We start from the raw sequence: 16,587 nt of genomic DNA, 5'->3' as shown, positions 1-16,587 counted from the left end.
ACTCAAGCATACCAGCCATTGTGTGCTGTACCACCAAAGACACCTGCCCCATGACATGAGGGCCTTTCCCTCAAAGCCATGCATCCCACTGCAGAGTGTGGCATGCACTAGCTCACAATCAGCCATTTCATTATACAGCAGCACTTCACTTAAAAAACTCCACTGTACGTATTTGGTTCCTTATTGCACAAGGGAAGACCTTGCCTATAGAACATACTATCTGCTCTGACATGTCTTGTGTCTCCTCCCAAGGTGATAGCGGGGGTAGCAAGAAAGGTGCTAAGAAGAAGGGTGGTTCCTTCCAGACGGTGTCTGCTGTGTTCAGGGTACGTGAGTTGCACTTTTCAACACTGCACTGCATGCCCTGTCATTGGACAGGAAAATGCAAAATAAAACTATCTTTCACTGCATTCAGAGCCCTGGTTTCCTCTCTCACAGGAGAATTTGAACAAGTTGATGACCAACCTGAGAAGCACCCATCCTCACTTTGTGCGCTGCCTCATTCCCAATGAAACTAAGACACCTGGTAAGTTATCAAACCAGACTGCAGGTTAGGCCATGGAGCCATGGCACTGAGTAGAGCTGGCTGAATTGTTAGTTGTGAACAGTGTATTGATCTTATTTAGCTCTTTAGCCTGCTTGTGAATTGTCAGTAAGTAACCAGGCATTTAGTGTCATGTAGAACTGTTTGGCAGATTCCTTTCTAAAACACATTCCAATCTGGGATAACTTGAAAACTCTGGTTATGTAAATCACATGGTATTGTTTCTGTTCTTTGGTCAGTGAGTTTCATCTTTTAATGGGCTTTGGCTTTCACCTGAAACAAATTCCATTTAGGCATGCAACACATTTGGTTTCTTGATTTAAATGAATCTTATCTCTAGGCAATAAATTAGCTCCCTGGGAACAAGTCATATGTGCAGAACCTGTGTGAGTGGCCGTGGAATGGAACCAAAAGGAGAGAAATGTGGCTGAATGCTGCAATTGGTCTCTGGTTTAGCCTCAGGAACAGGATTATCCCTTTCCTTCCATTAGATGCCAGGGGTCTGGAGCAGTGTACCAGAAGGGGTGTGTATATAGGGAGGGGTAGCTGGCCAGGAAGGAGTAGGATGAGTGTGGGATACAGGAGTGGGTTGAGTGTGTCACCGTTCAGGGCAATGACACCTGTATTCCCCCTCTGTGGTCCAGCAAGGGACCCACCCTAGGCTTTCAGATCTCCAGCCTTCACATCTCCTGAGCAGACCCATTAGTCTTCCCCTCCGGACCGGGATATTTCCAGGCTTCTTAGGTCCCTCTCTATACTGTGACCGCCCAACAAAGTCAGACTGCCTAAGCCAGCCTGCTCTGCTTTGCTTTCTCTTCGAAAGCTACGAACAGGGTAATTGTCATAGTTAAGTTACCACCCGGCTCTGTCTAGAAAAGCACATTTATTCTTGAGATAAAATCATTACAGAGAAAATATATTAAAAACAATAAAAGAACCTACACACATGCTCATAAACTGACCAGAGATCACATATTGTCACACTCCACTAATGACCAAACCTCACACATTCACACTAGCTGCCATGGCCCACTACAGGCCATTCCACTATGTGGAGTATTCCCAAGGCACAGTGTACCCCAGTCATGCCCCCTTCCCCACACAACCCTTATTCCTGACACACCCTGTATGTTAAGGCACTGAGCCAGCTCTGCACACCAAGTGTGGATACCCCAACACTAGGTAGGGAGTTCTCAGCTGGCCTGTTAGGGCAGTTTCTAGGCTAGGCCTGGTTCTGCTATCTTTGAGATGAGCTCAGTCCCCATTAACTTGCAGCCAGTGGAGACTCCCAGGCACTCTTTGCAAGGGGGGTTGTGCCAGCTCTAGTGTCCTGTACAACTCCCACCTTGAGCAGTTGTTACTCAAACTTTCCTATGCAGCTTCAGTGTGATCCTCCCTTCATCTTTCTTCCTGTCCTAGGCATTGCGCAGTCTCATTGTTAGACAGCTGCTGTCTTTTGCCCTTGAGGTGGCTGCATTTCAGTATAAGGAGAGATTTCTGAGTGCTGATTAGTTTGGGATCCTTTGGAATGAGAAGCGCCTGTGTGCAAGTGTTGACAGTCATTGCTGTTTTATCTTGTTTAAGGTATAATGGACCATCACCTGGTGATGCACCAGCTGCGGTGTAACGGTGTGCTGGAAGGCATCCGGATTTGTAGGAAGGGGTTCCCAAGCAGAATCCTATATGCTGACTTTAAACAAAGGTTGTCTTTAATTATTACTAAGTGACAGTATGGCAGTGCCTATAACCCAATCAAGGATCAGGGCCCATTGGAATAGGGCCCAACACACCTGACAGTCCCTGCCCCAGGGAGTTGACAATGTACATGTCAGACAGGATGCAACAGGTGAACGAAACAGACAAGTTCTTATCCTTATTTGTTTTTAGCCTTAGATTATTTCTATTACTGCCGTGTCTAGAGACCTCTCCCATTTGGGATGAGAGGTAAATAGGATCTGTCACACCGCTTCAGACTCTCCCTAGTCTGGTATCCCATCTCCTGTCAGACTAGATCAGATTATTGGTCCATCCAAGCCAGTGTCCTGCCACAGAAATGGCCAGTTACTGATGCTTCAAAGGAAGGTGAAAAAAAGTTTTTAATATAATTAATTAGATTTATAAATAGCTCTTATCAAACATCTCTGAGTGTGTATGCAAAAATACACACGTATCACATAGCACAATCACAGTTGGCCAGCATCAAACCCATAACCCAGCATAAGAAATTCAGCCAAGCCCACCCCTGCAGTCAAAGCTTCTGCAAAGAGATGACTCTTGCTGCATGCACTGACAGCCAGCAGACTTGGGCCCTATGGTACAAGTGAATTCTAGTGTCAAGGGCTCCTCATTGAAAATGTCCTGTCCCCTGCACCTGATATTTAATCCAGCAGGTCACAGTTTCCATGCCAACGCCAGAGAAAACTTTGTTCCAGTAGCCAATTGGCTACTTAAATGCAGTTGGGATCTAGTGGGACACCTAAACTGCACTTCAGGACAAACACTTTCTTTGGTTTTGTTAACAATTAAAATAGGCAAGTAAATCCAAGTATGCAAAGATTCCATATACACCTCTACCCCAATATAACGTGACCTGATATAACATGAATTCGGATATAACGCGGTAAAGCAATGCTCCGTGGGTGCAGGGCTGCGCACTCCGGCGGATCAAAGCAAGTTTGATATAACGCGGTTTCATCTATAACGTGGTAAGATTTTTTGGCTCCTGAGGACAGCGTTATATCGAGGTAGAGGTGTATAATGGAGCAGTGCTGTCTGTGGGGGAAATCCCTCAAAATCCCTGCCGAGGAACAACCTGTCCTTAGGCATGAGACAGGACTACCCGAATCAGGCTGTTATCTTGCAGAATGCACAGACTATTAACAGCAGTCACACAATTATACAGGCCATTGTTTATCCAAGCCACAGTATTTCCCTGGGTGACTTTGTGGGCAGAGAGTTCCACAAGCTATGCATTCATTCTGGAAAAAGTATTTTCCTTTGATGCTTTTAAATTTACTTCCCTTTTAAAGTCATCGAGTGTCCCCTTGTTCTGGTTTATGTAATAGGATGAAAAAGAAAGGGCTGGACAGTTCTCACTGTGTCCTTCCTAACTGCTGGTGTTAATGACCCACATAATAACACAGCCAGCAAATTCCAGTGGGGAATGAGTGAGTTATATGTGGTCCCTGTCATAATGTTCAGTTCACGCACAGTTTGCATAATCAAAGCCCTCTTGATGTTAGACAGTGAATTCAATGACCTCCAAGCAGCGCACCTTCCTGTCGCTCTGCAATGTCCTGCTTATTATAAGTGTACTCCTGACCCTGTCTAAAACCGGTGTCCTGCTGCTTCTTTCCCCACAGATACAAAATCCTGAATGCCTCAGCCATCCCCGAAGGCCAGTTCATTGACAGTAAGAATGCTTCAGAAAAGCTTCTCTCCTCCATTGATGTCGATCACAATCAGTACAAATTTGGCCACAGTAAGGTAATGCTCATATGTAGAGGTGAGCAGGCACCTCTATCTGGAGAGGGGCAGCGTGACACATGACAAAAAACAGTGGGGAAAATTCATGAATACTGCACCGAACTAGAGCCTGGGATTTAATTTGCTGTTTTCACACTCCCCTTGTATTCATTTCTTATAAACATTAAGGTAGGAAGTCCAGTTCTACAACTGTTCATAGAAAACAAAACCCAAGTTCACCATCAAACGAGGAAACAAAATCCAGTAGGAGTGGGAGCAAAAGGAGAAGGCTGCCACCTGCAGGGCTGTGTGTGCAGCTGATCTTTGAGCTCTGCTGCTAACAGCGATGCCATATTCCACAATAAGAGCCATGCTGATTGTGCCCGTGTTAGATCTGGTGCCTGCACTGAGCCCAAACATGCCCTTCTGGGAGACTTGTTTCTCCCTCCATGGCTTCCTCTCTCCTTCACTGTGTCTGAGCTGGTGTGCAGGAAAGCAGCACACACCTGACATGCAGGCTCCATGGCTTGGATGTCCCAGACTCATGAGGAACAATGCCTTTTAATGGGTGAGAAAAACTCTAGGCAATTTGCAGAAAACCTGCTTTGCTTTCCCTGCATGAGCTCATGGGTGGCAGGAGCAGGAGCCTTTAGACACAGGGCACTTTGATTTTTGGAAGAGCCTCCCATGGTCCATGGTAATTGCTTTGATATGCTGCAAAGATTGAAAATAAACCCTGGAAAATGGAACATTCCAGCCCCACACACTCTCATCAGCAGCTTCTTGGGATGCAGACAGCATCTGCACTGGGGGAGGACAGGCAGGGGGCACAGAGAGCAGTCACTACTACAGCTAACAGCACTTATGGAAGACATCTCTGTATGTTTCTCTGGCAATGTGCAGTCCGGTTTATTGTGTGACTGCTCAGCAGGCGTGCTGAGCTGCAGAAGGGTAGTGTATGGGTGAACAATAGAACAGAAAGGGCTGTTATGAATTCATGAGCATTGCTGTAGTAATAACATCTCTCTCCCGCTTTGCTTACCAAGATCACTGCTGGCTTTGAACAGAGTCAGAGCAAACTACTTGGCCGGCTCCTAGTCACTTTGCTGCCAGGGGGACTCTAGTGCCCTACCCTAATGGCTCATTAGTGGCTGTCAGCTTGAGCTCCCTAGCCAGATGTGGCATTATCATAAGGCTTTGCTTTAGTAATTTGAGATCACGGAGGGCCCTGAGTGACTCATGTTGTTCTGAGAGCATGAGAGCAGAGCTAGAGTGACATGGGGAGCAGGTTCACACTGATTGACATGTGCCGGTGTCAGTGCACACTCAGGTCTGTAAAGGGGATCCAGCATTCCTCCAGCTTTTCAGATCTTCACTCCATGGGAATCCTTTCTTTGCTGCTATGTCCTGTGTCCTCTCCATTGGCTGCATACCCGCTTTGCCCCCAAACTAATACTGTATCTCTCCATGACGCTTTAGGTATTCTTCAAGGCTGGTCTCCTGGGACTGCTGGAGGAGATGAGAGATGAGAAGCTTGTGAGCCTCATCACCCATACGCAGGCTGTGTGCAGAGGGTACCTTATGCGTGTAGAATTCAAGAAGATGAGTGAGAGAAGGTAACAAGCAACTGCCTCTCTAAACCTGTATTCCCTGGGCAGGTGGAGTCCTGCAGCCAGTTCTTCTCAATAGCATTAGCTTGAGCAGCATTGAGATTTGGGGAAATCACATTCTAAAGGCCCCACAAGTTACAGTCCAGAAGTGTTTTCTCTGTTTCAGAGCATTTCTTTGTGTTCTGTTCAGAGAGTGTCCATCATTGCACCTCCACAGGGACTAGAAGTATCTTGTTTACACCCAGTTATGTAGTGGTTTCAACACAAATCTCCCGCAAAAGCTGTTTAGATGGTACTTAGAGAAACTGTCCTTCTAATACCTGGAATTTATTCCTAACCCAAGTCCCATTGGCTCCATACTCTGCATTCTTTAAGCTGTAATTTAATGGATTTTCAGGGAATCCATCTATACTCTCCAATACAACATTCGTTCATTCATGAATGTCAAGCACTGGCCCTGGATGAAGCTGTATTTCAAGATCAAGCCCTTGCTGAAGAGTGCTGAAGCTGAGAAGGAGATGGCCAACATGAAGGAAGAGTTTGAGAGAACAAAGGAAGAGCTTGCTAAGTCTGAGGCAAAAAGGAAAGAACTGGAGGAAAAAATGGTGACCCTGCTGCAAGAGAAAAATGACCTGCAGCTCCAAGTGCAGACTGTGAGTAACTTCCACTCCTTCAAATACAATGAACTTACCCTTTCCTGCCTGCTTCCCTCCCTACTCCACAACACTCATAGACTAGCGGCTAGATTCCCCACTGCTCTGCACCTGCTTTTGTCACTTACACCTCAGCAAAGTGAATACAAAATGGGCATAAAATGCTCCCAGCAGCAAATAACTCCTGGAGGCATCAGCCATGCCTAGGTGCTGGAACTAGGGGTGCAGGGGGTGCTGCCGCATCCCCTGGCTTCAAGTGGTTTCCATCTTATACAGAGTTTACAGTTTGGTTCAATGGCTCACAGCCTGTCCCCCCCGCCCCGCAATATACAAATTGTATATCCCCTGCAGCCATGGCACATAGACACAGCATATTCCCAACTGGGGTCTGTGAAATGTGAGATAGAGCACAATCTGCTCCCACATCTGCTGGGAAAGAACCTACAGCAGGTGCTGGAGGGGATACCTGATTAGAGAAGGGATGTGGGGGGGCAGAGACTGATCCTCATCAGCTGTCAGGGAGCGACTCTACAGCAGAGACTGAATCTTCATGAGCCAGGGAGAAGGTTGTGAACATGGACTTAAGGACAGTCACAACATGGACCAGTCCCCCTCTGTACAGTCACCAGTCTGTTGCGAGTGTACCCAATCACTGGATCCCATGTGCTTCCAAGCCTGCTAGGTGTGGGCAGGGCCAGCGCAACCCATTAGGCGACCTAGGCGGTTGCCTAGGGCACTACAATTTGGGGGGCGACGACCGCGGCGGTATTTCGGCGGTGGGACCTTCTGCTGCCTCTGTGGGGGGCGGCATTTCGGAGCGGGACCTTCCGCTGCCTAGGGCAGCAGAAAAGCTGGCGGCGCTTCTAGGTCTGGGCAGAGTCTAGTCACTGTTATAGACTCATAGACTCAGACTTTAAGTCCAGAACCGATCATCATGATCGTCTGAGCTTCTGCAAATCACATCCACAGAACCTCACCCACCCACTCCTGTAATAGACCCCTAACCTCTGACGGAGTTACTGAAGTCCTCAAATCATGATTTAAAGACTTCAAGTTACAGAGAATCCGCCATTTGCTCTAGTTCAAAACAACAAGTAACCCATGCCCCATGCTGCAGAGGAAGGCGAAAACCCCACAGGGTCTCTGCCAATCTGACCTGCGGGAAAATTTCTTCCCGACCACAAAGATGGTGTTCAGTTAGGGTGTGTCAGCAATATACACCAGCCAGACATCTGCAAAATAATTCACGGTAGTAACTCAGAGCCCTCCCCATCTAGTGTCCTGTCTCCAGCCACTGGAGATATTTGCTACCAGCAGTTGCCAATGGGTCATATGCCATTGTAGGCAGTCTCATCATACCATCCCCTCCAGAAACGTATCAAGCTCAGTCTTGAAACCAACTAGGTTCTTTGTCCCCGCTATTGCCCTTGGCAGGCTGTTCTAGACTTTTCCTCCTCTGATGGTTATAAACCTTCATCTAATTTGAAGCCTAAACTTGTTGATGGCCAGTTCATATCCATTTCAGCATTGCCTCTTGACTTACATAACTCCTCTCCCACTCTGGCGTTTATCCCTGTGGTGTATTATAGAGAGCAACCATATCTCCCCTCAGCCTTTGTCTTGTTAGGCGAAACAACCAAAGCTCCTTAAGTCTCCTCTCATAAGGCAGGTTTTCCATTCCTCGGATCATTCTAGTAGCCCTTCTCTGCACCTGTTCCAGTTTGAATTAATCTTTCTTACACATGGGAGACCAGAACTGCACACAGTATTCCAGATGAGGCCTCACCAGAGCCTTGTATAAAGGTACTAAATACTTCAGAAGGTCTCAGTTCACAGCCTTACCAGACAAGCCTGCAGCCAGCAAAGCTGAAGTCTGTAGCAAGGAGAAAAGAACCAGGTATTGGGAAAAACTTTTCAGCTGTCACTCCCAGATCAGTACCTATTGTAGAGTGAAGAGCCAATAAAGCAGAGTCTTTGTAGTTATTTCCAGACAAATTATATGTTAACGTTGTGAGCCCTGGTCTCTAGTGCACATGCCCAGGCTCAGAATTCTTCACTGAGCATCTCCTTGGGCCATGGGACTGTGCGGTCAAGCTGCCCCAGATCCTGAAACCAGCCTCTCAGACCTCCAGAGCCCCGCAGCCACATGGGCTATGTCTACACTACACACCACAGTCAGCGGCGTGTAGAGTGCATGTAGCTACTTGCTGCAGTGAAAAGCACATTGCAGTGTGTAGCTACACATGTCAGTGAAAGGCTCTGGCAGGGTAAGACAGTGGGGAAAGGCTTCAGCAGCTCCCTGCCTTTCATTGCAGTGAGGAAAGGCTCTAGCAGGGAAAGGCCCTGCTGCCCCCCCCCTCCCAGAGCCTTCCCCCTCCTCTGCCTCCCCCATCCCAGAGCCTTCCCCCTCCTTTACCTTCCCCGTCCCAGAGCCTTCCCCCGCTTCTACCTCCCCCGTCCCAGAGCCTTTCCCTGCTGCCTCCCCCCTCCTGGAGATGTTATGTGTTGCAGTGTAGATGCACCCTTACACACACTCCCTCAGAGTCTCACCTTGGCCATGGTCACTCTGGTCTTCTAGTTTAACCCCTTCAGGGACAACATGGCAGTCACTTGACTCTTGAAGCACTGGAGAGATAGTGAGCTTTGAAAGTACTGAAAGTCCTGAAACTCGGCCCCACTCCTGCCCCATCCCACCCCACGGTCTGATCTCACCCTGCTGCATCCAAGGGTTCTAGGCATGTCAGACTGGGAAAAGCCCTTCCTGCCTTCTGTTTCTGCTGCAAGTCCTGCCTAGATGAGGCAATAGTTGGTTCCCCCTGCATAGGGAGGCACCTCCTCGAAAACAGCCTCACTCCTTTTCCCATGTGCTGGTCCCTGAGCAGAAAATCCATTGTTCATTGGGCTGGGGCCTGCAGTTGAGAGACAACAGGGCCGGCTCCAGGCACCAGCTTGGCAAGCAGGTGCTTGGGGCGGCCACTCCGGAGAGGGGCGGCAAGTCCAGCTATTCAGCAGACAGTCCCTCACTCCTAGTTGGAGCGAAGGACCTTCCGCCAAATTGCTGCTGCAGATTGCGATCGCGGCCACGGCTTTTTTTTTTTTTTTTTTGGCTGCTTGGGGCGGCCAAAACCCTGGAGCCGGCCCTGGAGACAATCACAGCTGCTGGCCCTAGACTGCCCTGCGATGCCTTCTTGCTCAGGTATGTCTGCACCACAGCGGCTGCAGCAACTGAACTGCTCTCTGTCGCAGAGGTGGCTGAACTACGTTCCTCCAAGTAGGAAGTGGCAACCCGGTAACACAAACTTCCCCTTCCCCTCCATGGGCCCGTCTGGGGGAACTGGCATGCTAACTTGTCCAGCTGCTACCTGATCACTGGCACCCGCACACCCCGCAGCCTCCCTCCTGGCCCCCAAACACACCTGTGCCCCCTCAGCCTCCCTCCTGGCCCCGCAGCCTCCCCTCTGCCCCACATCCCCCTGCATCCCCTCTGCCCCCACACACCCCTGCGCCCCCCTCCATAGATGCTGGAACTAGGGGCGTGGGGGTGGTTTCCATTATATCCAGGGTTTACAGTTTGGTTCAAAGGCTCTCAGCACCCCTACTGTACAAATTGTTCCAGTGCCCCTGACCCCCTCAGCCTCCCTCTGGTCCAACATACCCTGCACACAGTTCAGCCCCCCACATCCCCTCGCAGACACACACCCCCCGCAGCCCATACACACCCCTGCACTCCTCACAGCTCCCCTCTTCCCCCATGTCCGCTGCAACCCCCCTCAGACTCCCTCTGCCCCACATCCCCTCACAGCTGCCCTTTGCCCCCTGCCCCCCAAGTCTTCCTTCATCCTCCTTCTGCCCCCTGGAGCTGGCCCCCACACACCCCTGCACTCCCCACATCCCCCTGCACCCCTTGCTGCCCCCACAACTCCCTGTAGCCCCTCAGCCCCTAAGCCTCCCTCCTTCCCCTGCACCCTCCTCAGCCTGCTCCTCCCCTCCACACTCCATGTACCCCCCTCAGTTGCCCGCTGCGACTCTTTCAGCCTCCCTCTGTCCCCTCCATCCCCCTGCACCTTTCCTCACTGTCCCCATCCCCCTGTCACTGGTCTCTGCTGCTCACCCCTGTGCTCTGTCCACACCCTGGACCATAGAAGGGCAGCCATTTTGTTTGTGGGCCTGGCATCCGACAAAGGTCAGCCACTGGATCCTAGTGGATTCTGCATCACTGGCCATGTCCAAATCAGGAGGGGATGTTGTTCTAGGAGGTCTGCGCTAGGAAATGTGGGGCAGTTCCCCAGCTCGTGCGGTGCAGGAGGTGGGACTAGATGATCACAGTGGTCGTTTCTGGCCCCCCACTCCATCTCTCCTGAGCGGTTGCAGTGTCGTTATGGCCACGTGGGTCCCGGGCTCAGAGACAGGCAATGGGGGAAGTGAGATCTTTATTGCACCAATGGCTGTTGACAGCCGAGCTCCCCAGGCCCTTTTCCAGTTCAGAGAGGTCAATCCGAAGGGCCACCATGTACACTGCGTACAGACGGGGTAGGGAAACGGCACCTTGCTGGCTGCAGCCCCACCAACACACAAGCACTCCCGAGTTGGTGCCTTCCTTTGCGTTTTCATGAGACAGGTAAAAAAACACCCAGAATCGCCAGTGTCATTGCAAAATAACAGAGAGTTGGCAACAGGTATCCCTGGGCTTGGGGGGAGTTCAGGTGTCCAGGCTGATCCCATGTCATTGGGGTTGTGGGGGCAGTGTGGGGGCCCAGGCTGATCCCATGTTGTTTGGGTTGGAATGGGGGGCCAGTGCAGAGTCCCAGGCTGATCCCGTTGGAGTGGGGGGGTCAGCCAAGGAACCCGTGTTCCGGATCCTGCCATGTCCATTCCAATGGCATGGAGGATTCACCAGCACTGTGTGTGCCATTGCCTCTTTCATTCTTATGCTAAATGTAACATGCCTCCAATATGTTTCCCCAGGAAAGTGAGAATCTGACTGATGCTGAGGAGAGATGCGATGGGCTCATCAAAAGCAAGATCCAGCTGGAAGCTAAAATTAAGGAGCTGACTGAAAGAGTGGAGGATGAGGAGGAGACGAACGCAGAGCTGGCAGCAAAGAGAAGGAAACTGGAGGATGAGTGTTCAGAGCTGAAGAAAGATATTGACGACCTGGAACTGACACTGGCCAAAGTGGAAAAGGAGAAGCACGCCATGGAGAACAAGGTGAGTGGGAGCTCAGTGAGGCAGCCCAGCACTGAGGCCTGCTGCTCCCAGCACTAGGGTTGCCAACTTTCTACTCGCACAAAACCGAACACCCTTGCCCCACCCCCTGCCTCGCCCCTATCTGATGCCCCATCCATGCCCCACCCCTTCTCTGAGGCCCCACCCCCTGTTCATTCCATCCTCCCCTCCTTCTGTCGCTCGTGCTCCCCACCCTCACTCACTCGCTCATTTTCACCAGGCTGGCTCAGGGGGTTGGGGTGCAGGAGGGAGTGATGGCTCTGGCTGGGGGTGTGGGCTCCAGGGTGGGGGTAGGGATGAGGGGTTTGGGATGCAGGAGGGGGCTCTGGGCTGGGGGTTGGAGCCGAGGGATTTGGAGTATGGGAAGGGGCTCTGGGCTTAGGCCAGGGGTTGGGGTGTGGAGAAGTGTGAGGGTTCTGACTGGGGGGTGCAGATTCTGGGGTGGTTCTGTGAATGAGGGGTTTGGGGTGCAGGAGGGTGCTCTGGGCTGGGGGGGTGGAGCCAAGGGGTTTGGAGTATGGGAAGGGGCTCAGGGGTTGGGGCGTGGGGGGGAGTAAGGCCTCTGGCTGGGGGTGCAGATGCTGGGTGGGGCTGGGATAAGGGGTTTGGGGTGCAGGAAGGTGCTCCAGGCTGGGATCGAGGGGTTCAGAGGGCGGAAGAGGGATCAGGGCGGGGGCAAGGGGTTGGGGCCCAGAAGGGGGTCAGGGGTGCAGGCTCCAGGTGGTGCTTACCTCAAGCAGCTCCCAGAAGCAGCAGCATGTGCCCTCTCCGGCTCCTACATGGAGGCGCAGCTAGGCTGCTCTGCGTGCTGCCCTGTCCGCAGGCGCCGCCCCTGCAGCTACAATTGGCCACTGTTCCCAGACAATGGGAGCTGTGGAGGTGGTGCTTGGGGTGGGAGCAGCATGCAGAACTCTCTGGCTGCCCCTACTTGTAGGAGCCGGAGGGGGGACACGACGCTGCTTCCGGGAGCCGCACAGTGCAGAAGCTAGCAGGGAGCCTGCCAGCCCCGCTGTGCAGCGCCGGCAACCTGACCGTCAACGGCCCGGTTAGCGATGCTGACCGGAGCCACCAGGATCCCTTTTCAACCTGGGGTTCCGGTTGAAAACCAGACACCTGGTCACCCTACCCAGTACGCTGGGCGAGGGGTTCACCAAAGGCATGTGGCACTCTAGAGCACTGTTGTTCATTTTACCCATGCTGAGCTGAAGTGACATCAGACTGAGATACAAGGAACTGGGGAAGGGGGTTGCAATTACTCACCAGCAAAAGACACATCTGAAGGAATGTTAGCTTTTCAGTGGGAAAAAATATAGCCCCTTTCTGACAGAACAGCCGGCTCATGCGGACGATGGGGGCTCGCATGGACTGCCACCTTCCTGCCCATTGTGCAGATGTCACAGTGTAACACTGACAAACCCCAGTCAGGCAGGATCAAACCTGGGACCTTTGGAGCTAAATGCAGGAGTCTCACTGCTCCAAGCCCCATGGCTCCTAGCTAAGGCTGTAGCAGACTCATTAATCTCTAAGTGGTCTCGGTGCAACTAGAGAGGACAGAACACACCCAGGAGGTGCGTGGGTTACAAAAGCAGCCCCCAGTGGCCAGCAGGACACTTTGCAGGTGATAGGTGCTTATAACCAAACCAGCAGAGTTAGCCTCTATGCATGAGAAAAGCAAACTGCCATTGGCTCGAGAGTCTCACTGCGTTAATATGTAGCCTGGCAGATTTATGGTTCCTGCTGGCTGGGCTGAGCCAGTTCCTCCTCTTCCTCTCAAGATCTCTCCTTCATCATTCCACTGGTTCCTTTCCATAGAGCTCCATCTCTGAGCCCGCCTGCACATGCCTTGGTGTGGGGTATTGCCCAGCATGGCCTATTGACAAGGGCACTGCACTAGGGCTCAGGACACCTGGCTCTATGCTCAGTCTGTAGTAAATCACTTCCTCTCTCACTGCATCTGGGTCCCTCTTGCCCTTGGTTTCTGCAGTGTGTAAGATGTTCTGTGGCTCGATTGCACAGAGGGCTGCCTCTCCTAGGAGAAGGGAAGCTTCAGCAGGGATGTGAGATGAATCTTTTGGGCTGATCGTGTGTCCATACTGCTTCCCAGTTGTGCCCCTAGCCAGTGAAACAGTCACTGCAACATTCACATCTCATAGAGCAACAAAATCCCAGAGGGCCTCAACATCTGTCCTTACAGGGGCATTTGTGGGGAGGGGAAAGAGAGCCCTTGCCCATCTCCAGGACAGGACACAGGCAGAATCAGATTGCAGATAGCACAGGAGTGCCATGCTGGGGCACCTATCATTACCAGCAAGTATAGCAAGCCTAGAGGAGTATTCCCCACACACACACATCCTGAGTGCCTACAGAGCTGCACTGTAGGAAACACTGCCTATCCCTGTGCAAGCGTTTGGCAAAGGGCACCTCCTTATGTGCTCCCTGTGCCTTCAGATCACTATGCATCCAAATACCACACACTGCACCTACCCCTCAGAATATGGGTGCTGGTTGTTTTCTAGATTAAGAATCTTACTGAAGAGATGGCGGCTCTGGATGAAACTATCTCCAAGCTCACAAAGGAGAAGAAAGCCCTCCAAGAGGTCCACCAGCAAACACTGGATGACCTGCAGGCCGAGGAGGATAAAGTCAACATGCTGTCCAAAACAAAATCTAAGCTGGAACAGCAAGTGGATGATGTAAGAGAAGGTTTTTGTGAGGGTGAACCCCATAGGTAGATGCTGTGGTGGATTAGGGGAGGGCTGGACTATGTGTGGAGAGATGGATGAGCTGTGTTTAAAGCAGGAAAACCCACACAAATAATTTTTAAGCCTTCAGAAAACCATTGGCACACTGGTGTGGTTTGTTTGGGGCAGCTTGTGTTTTATCTGTTCCTCTCAAAGTGCTGGTGTGTTTTGTGTGTTGTTTTAGCTTGAAGGGTCTCTGGAACAAGAGAAGAAGCTTCGTATGGACTTTGAGAGAGCAAAGAGACAACTTGAGGGGGATCTGAAGATGTCTCATGAATCCATCATGGATTTGGAAAATGACAAGCAGCAAATGGATGACAAACTGAAGAAGTATAGCACTGCTTTTTAATCCCTCTGAATTTGGGTCCAAATTTGTCTTTAAAACATTGACTTTTACATTTTTCTTCTTTACCAGGAAGGAGTTTGAAATCAGTCAGTTACAAAACAAAGTGGAAGATGAACAGGCTCAAAGTTCTCAGCTACAAAAAAAAATTAAGGAACTGCAGGTAAAGCCTTAGAGCTATTGGTGTCTTCATGCTCATAAAAGATCACTTTAAAGTTGATCAGATTTTCTGCAGTATTAATGGGTATTTATTCTTAAAACATTCTAGTAGAAAGAATTTCCTGCACATAAATGAAAATATTAACATGACTCAAAATTTAATAAATCACCCAAGTGCACTTTCTCCAGTTACCATGGCCCTTGACTGGTAAGTTACTGTATATACAGTGATATTCTCCTGTGCATATGTACAGTTCTGAATGTCCAGAAATAAAGTTAAAATAAAAAGTAATTTCCAGACAGCAAGCTTTGCTAAGATATGGTTAGAGTTGGAAATGTACATCCCTCAAACAAAACAAATAGTGTTAGAACGTTGCAGTTTTGGAGGAAAATGCCATTGAAATTCAGAAAAATTGGGGTTTAGTTTCCACAAACTACCTTAACTCTGTCCTAATGTCCCATAGAAATGTGAACCATCCTGGTAATGAAGCAATGGAGCTGGTTTGTCAGGGAGAATTTTGTTTCCAAATTTTTTTCTTCTGGAAACACCAACTTTCTCCTGAGGACTTTGTGATAAAGTTCAAAGTAAAATACACTTCTTTCTTTTCTGTATCTCTCCACCTGTAAAGCTGCTTCAGTACCACATGTCCAAACATACAGGTAATTTAAAGGATACAAAATTGTAAAAAATACACTTTAGAAACCTTTAAAAATTGCTTAAAGAGCTTTTCCATTATCATGATGTAGTAGGGACTAAAAACCACAGCTTCTGCAAAGGAAAATTATGACTCACTCATCCATAAGAATTATTTGAAAATGTCAAACAAGTGAGTAAAAGAAAATTGGTTGACATAATTTATTTGGACTTTAAAAAGACTTTGACAAAGACCTTCTGACGAGACTGTTAAGGAACTGAAGCAGTCATGTGGCGAGAGGGAAAGTACTGGCATGGACCAGAAACTGGCTGAGGAGCAGAAAACAAAAAATAGGAATACTGGTCAGTTTTCATCATGAAAGGCAATCAGTAGGACTGCCACGGTTCCATGACTAGGACTGTGTTGTTTATAAATGATCTGCAAAAGGGTATCGGCAGCAAGATCTGCAGGTGATACAAAATTATTGGGTTAGTCAGGGCTGGAGAAACCTGTGAGGAACTTTTGAGGGACCTAACTAAATTAGGCAAATGGTCAACACAATGACAGATGAACTTCAGTGCTGACAAATGCCAGGTAATGCAAATTGGAGGGAATAATTTGAACTATTTGTGTAGCTTACTGGGCTCTAAATGAATTGTAACAACTCAGGGAAGAGATCTGGGCATCACTGTGAATGGCTCATTGATGACCTCTGCCATGTGCCGTGGTGGTTAAAACAAAATGAAATGTCAAGATGTATAAGAAACAGGATGCGAAATAACACTGAAAATTATCTAATGCCATTACATAAATCAATATTTGATCTCCTCTGGAATAGTGTGTGAAGGTCTGGCCATCTAAACCATACAGCAGAAATAGAGACAGTTCAAAGATAGGTGTTGGAAATTGTTAGAGGCAAGGAAAGACCGTCATATGAAGAGAAATTGAAAAGATTGGTATTCTTTCATTTCGAGAGGAGACCAGTGGGGGTGGTGCGGCACAGGTATACAAAATAATGAATGGCAGAGAGAAGGTAAACCAGGCATTCCATTTCATCCTTTGTCATAACTCAAAACTAAGGGACCATTCTTTAAAACTGAAAAACAGCACATTTGAAACCAATAAAAGGAAACTGTTGTTAAGTAATGTGCAATTAGCCTGTGGAACTCATTGTAACAAGGTATCATTGAGACCAAGATCTTTGCAGGCTT

At 49.3% G+C, this 16,587-nt stretch overlaps 1 protein-coding gene across 1 annotated transcript in view; it reads left to right on the top strand.

Moving 5' to 3' along the window:
- Positions 1-16,587, top strand: part of LOC117887360 (myosin-13) — a 68,655-nt gene that overhangs the window by 30,937 nt on the left and 21,131 nt on the right. Inside the window, exons 15-24 of the mRNA XM_034789900.1 lie at positions 253-326; positions 439-526; positions 2,129-2,246; positions 3,907-4,030; positions 5,489-5,625; positions 6,017-6,272; positions 11,238-11,480; positions 14,015-14,191; positions 14,424-14,569; positions 14,655-14,745. Of these exons, the coding sequence (XP_034645791.1) occupies positions 253-326; positions 439-526; positions 2,129-2,246; positions 3,907-4,030; positions 5,489-5,625; positions 6,017-6,272; positions 11,238-11,480; positions 14,015-14,191; positions 14,424-14,569; positions 14,655-14,745 (1,454 nt within the window). The remainder of the gene's footprint in view (positions 1-252; positions 327-438; positions 527-2,128; positions 2,247-3,906; positions 4,031-5,488; positions 5,626-6,016; positions 6,273-11,237; positions 11,481-14,014; positions 14,192-14,423; positions 14,570-14,654; positions 14,746-16,587) is intronic.

Source organism: Trachemys scripta, chromosome 14, assembly GCF_013100865.1.
Source record: "Trachemys scripta elegans isolate TJP31775 chromosome 14, CAS_Tse_1.0, whole genome shotgun sequence".
In the NCBI taxonomy this organism is placed as follows: Eukaryota; Metazoa; Chordata; order Testudines; family Emydidae; genus Trachemys; species Trachemys scripta.
The sequence above is the reverse complement of the archived record's forward strand: the minus strand, read 5'-3'. Positions and strand labels throughout refer to the sequence as shown.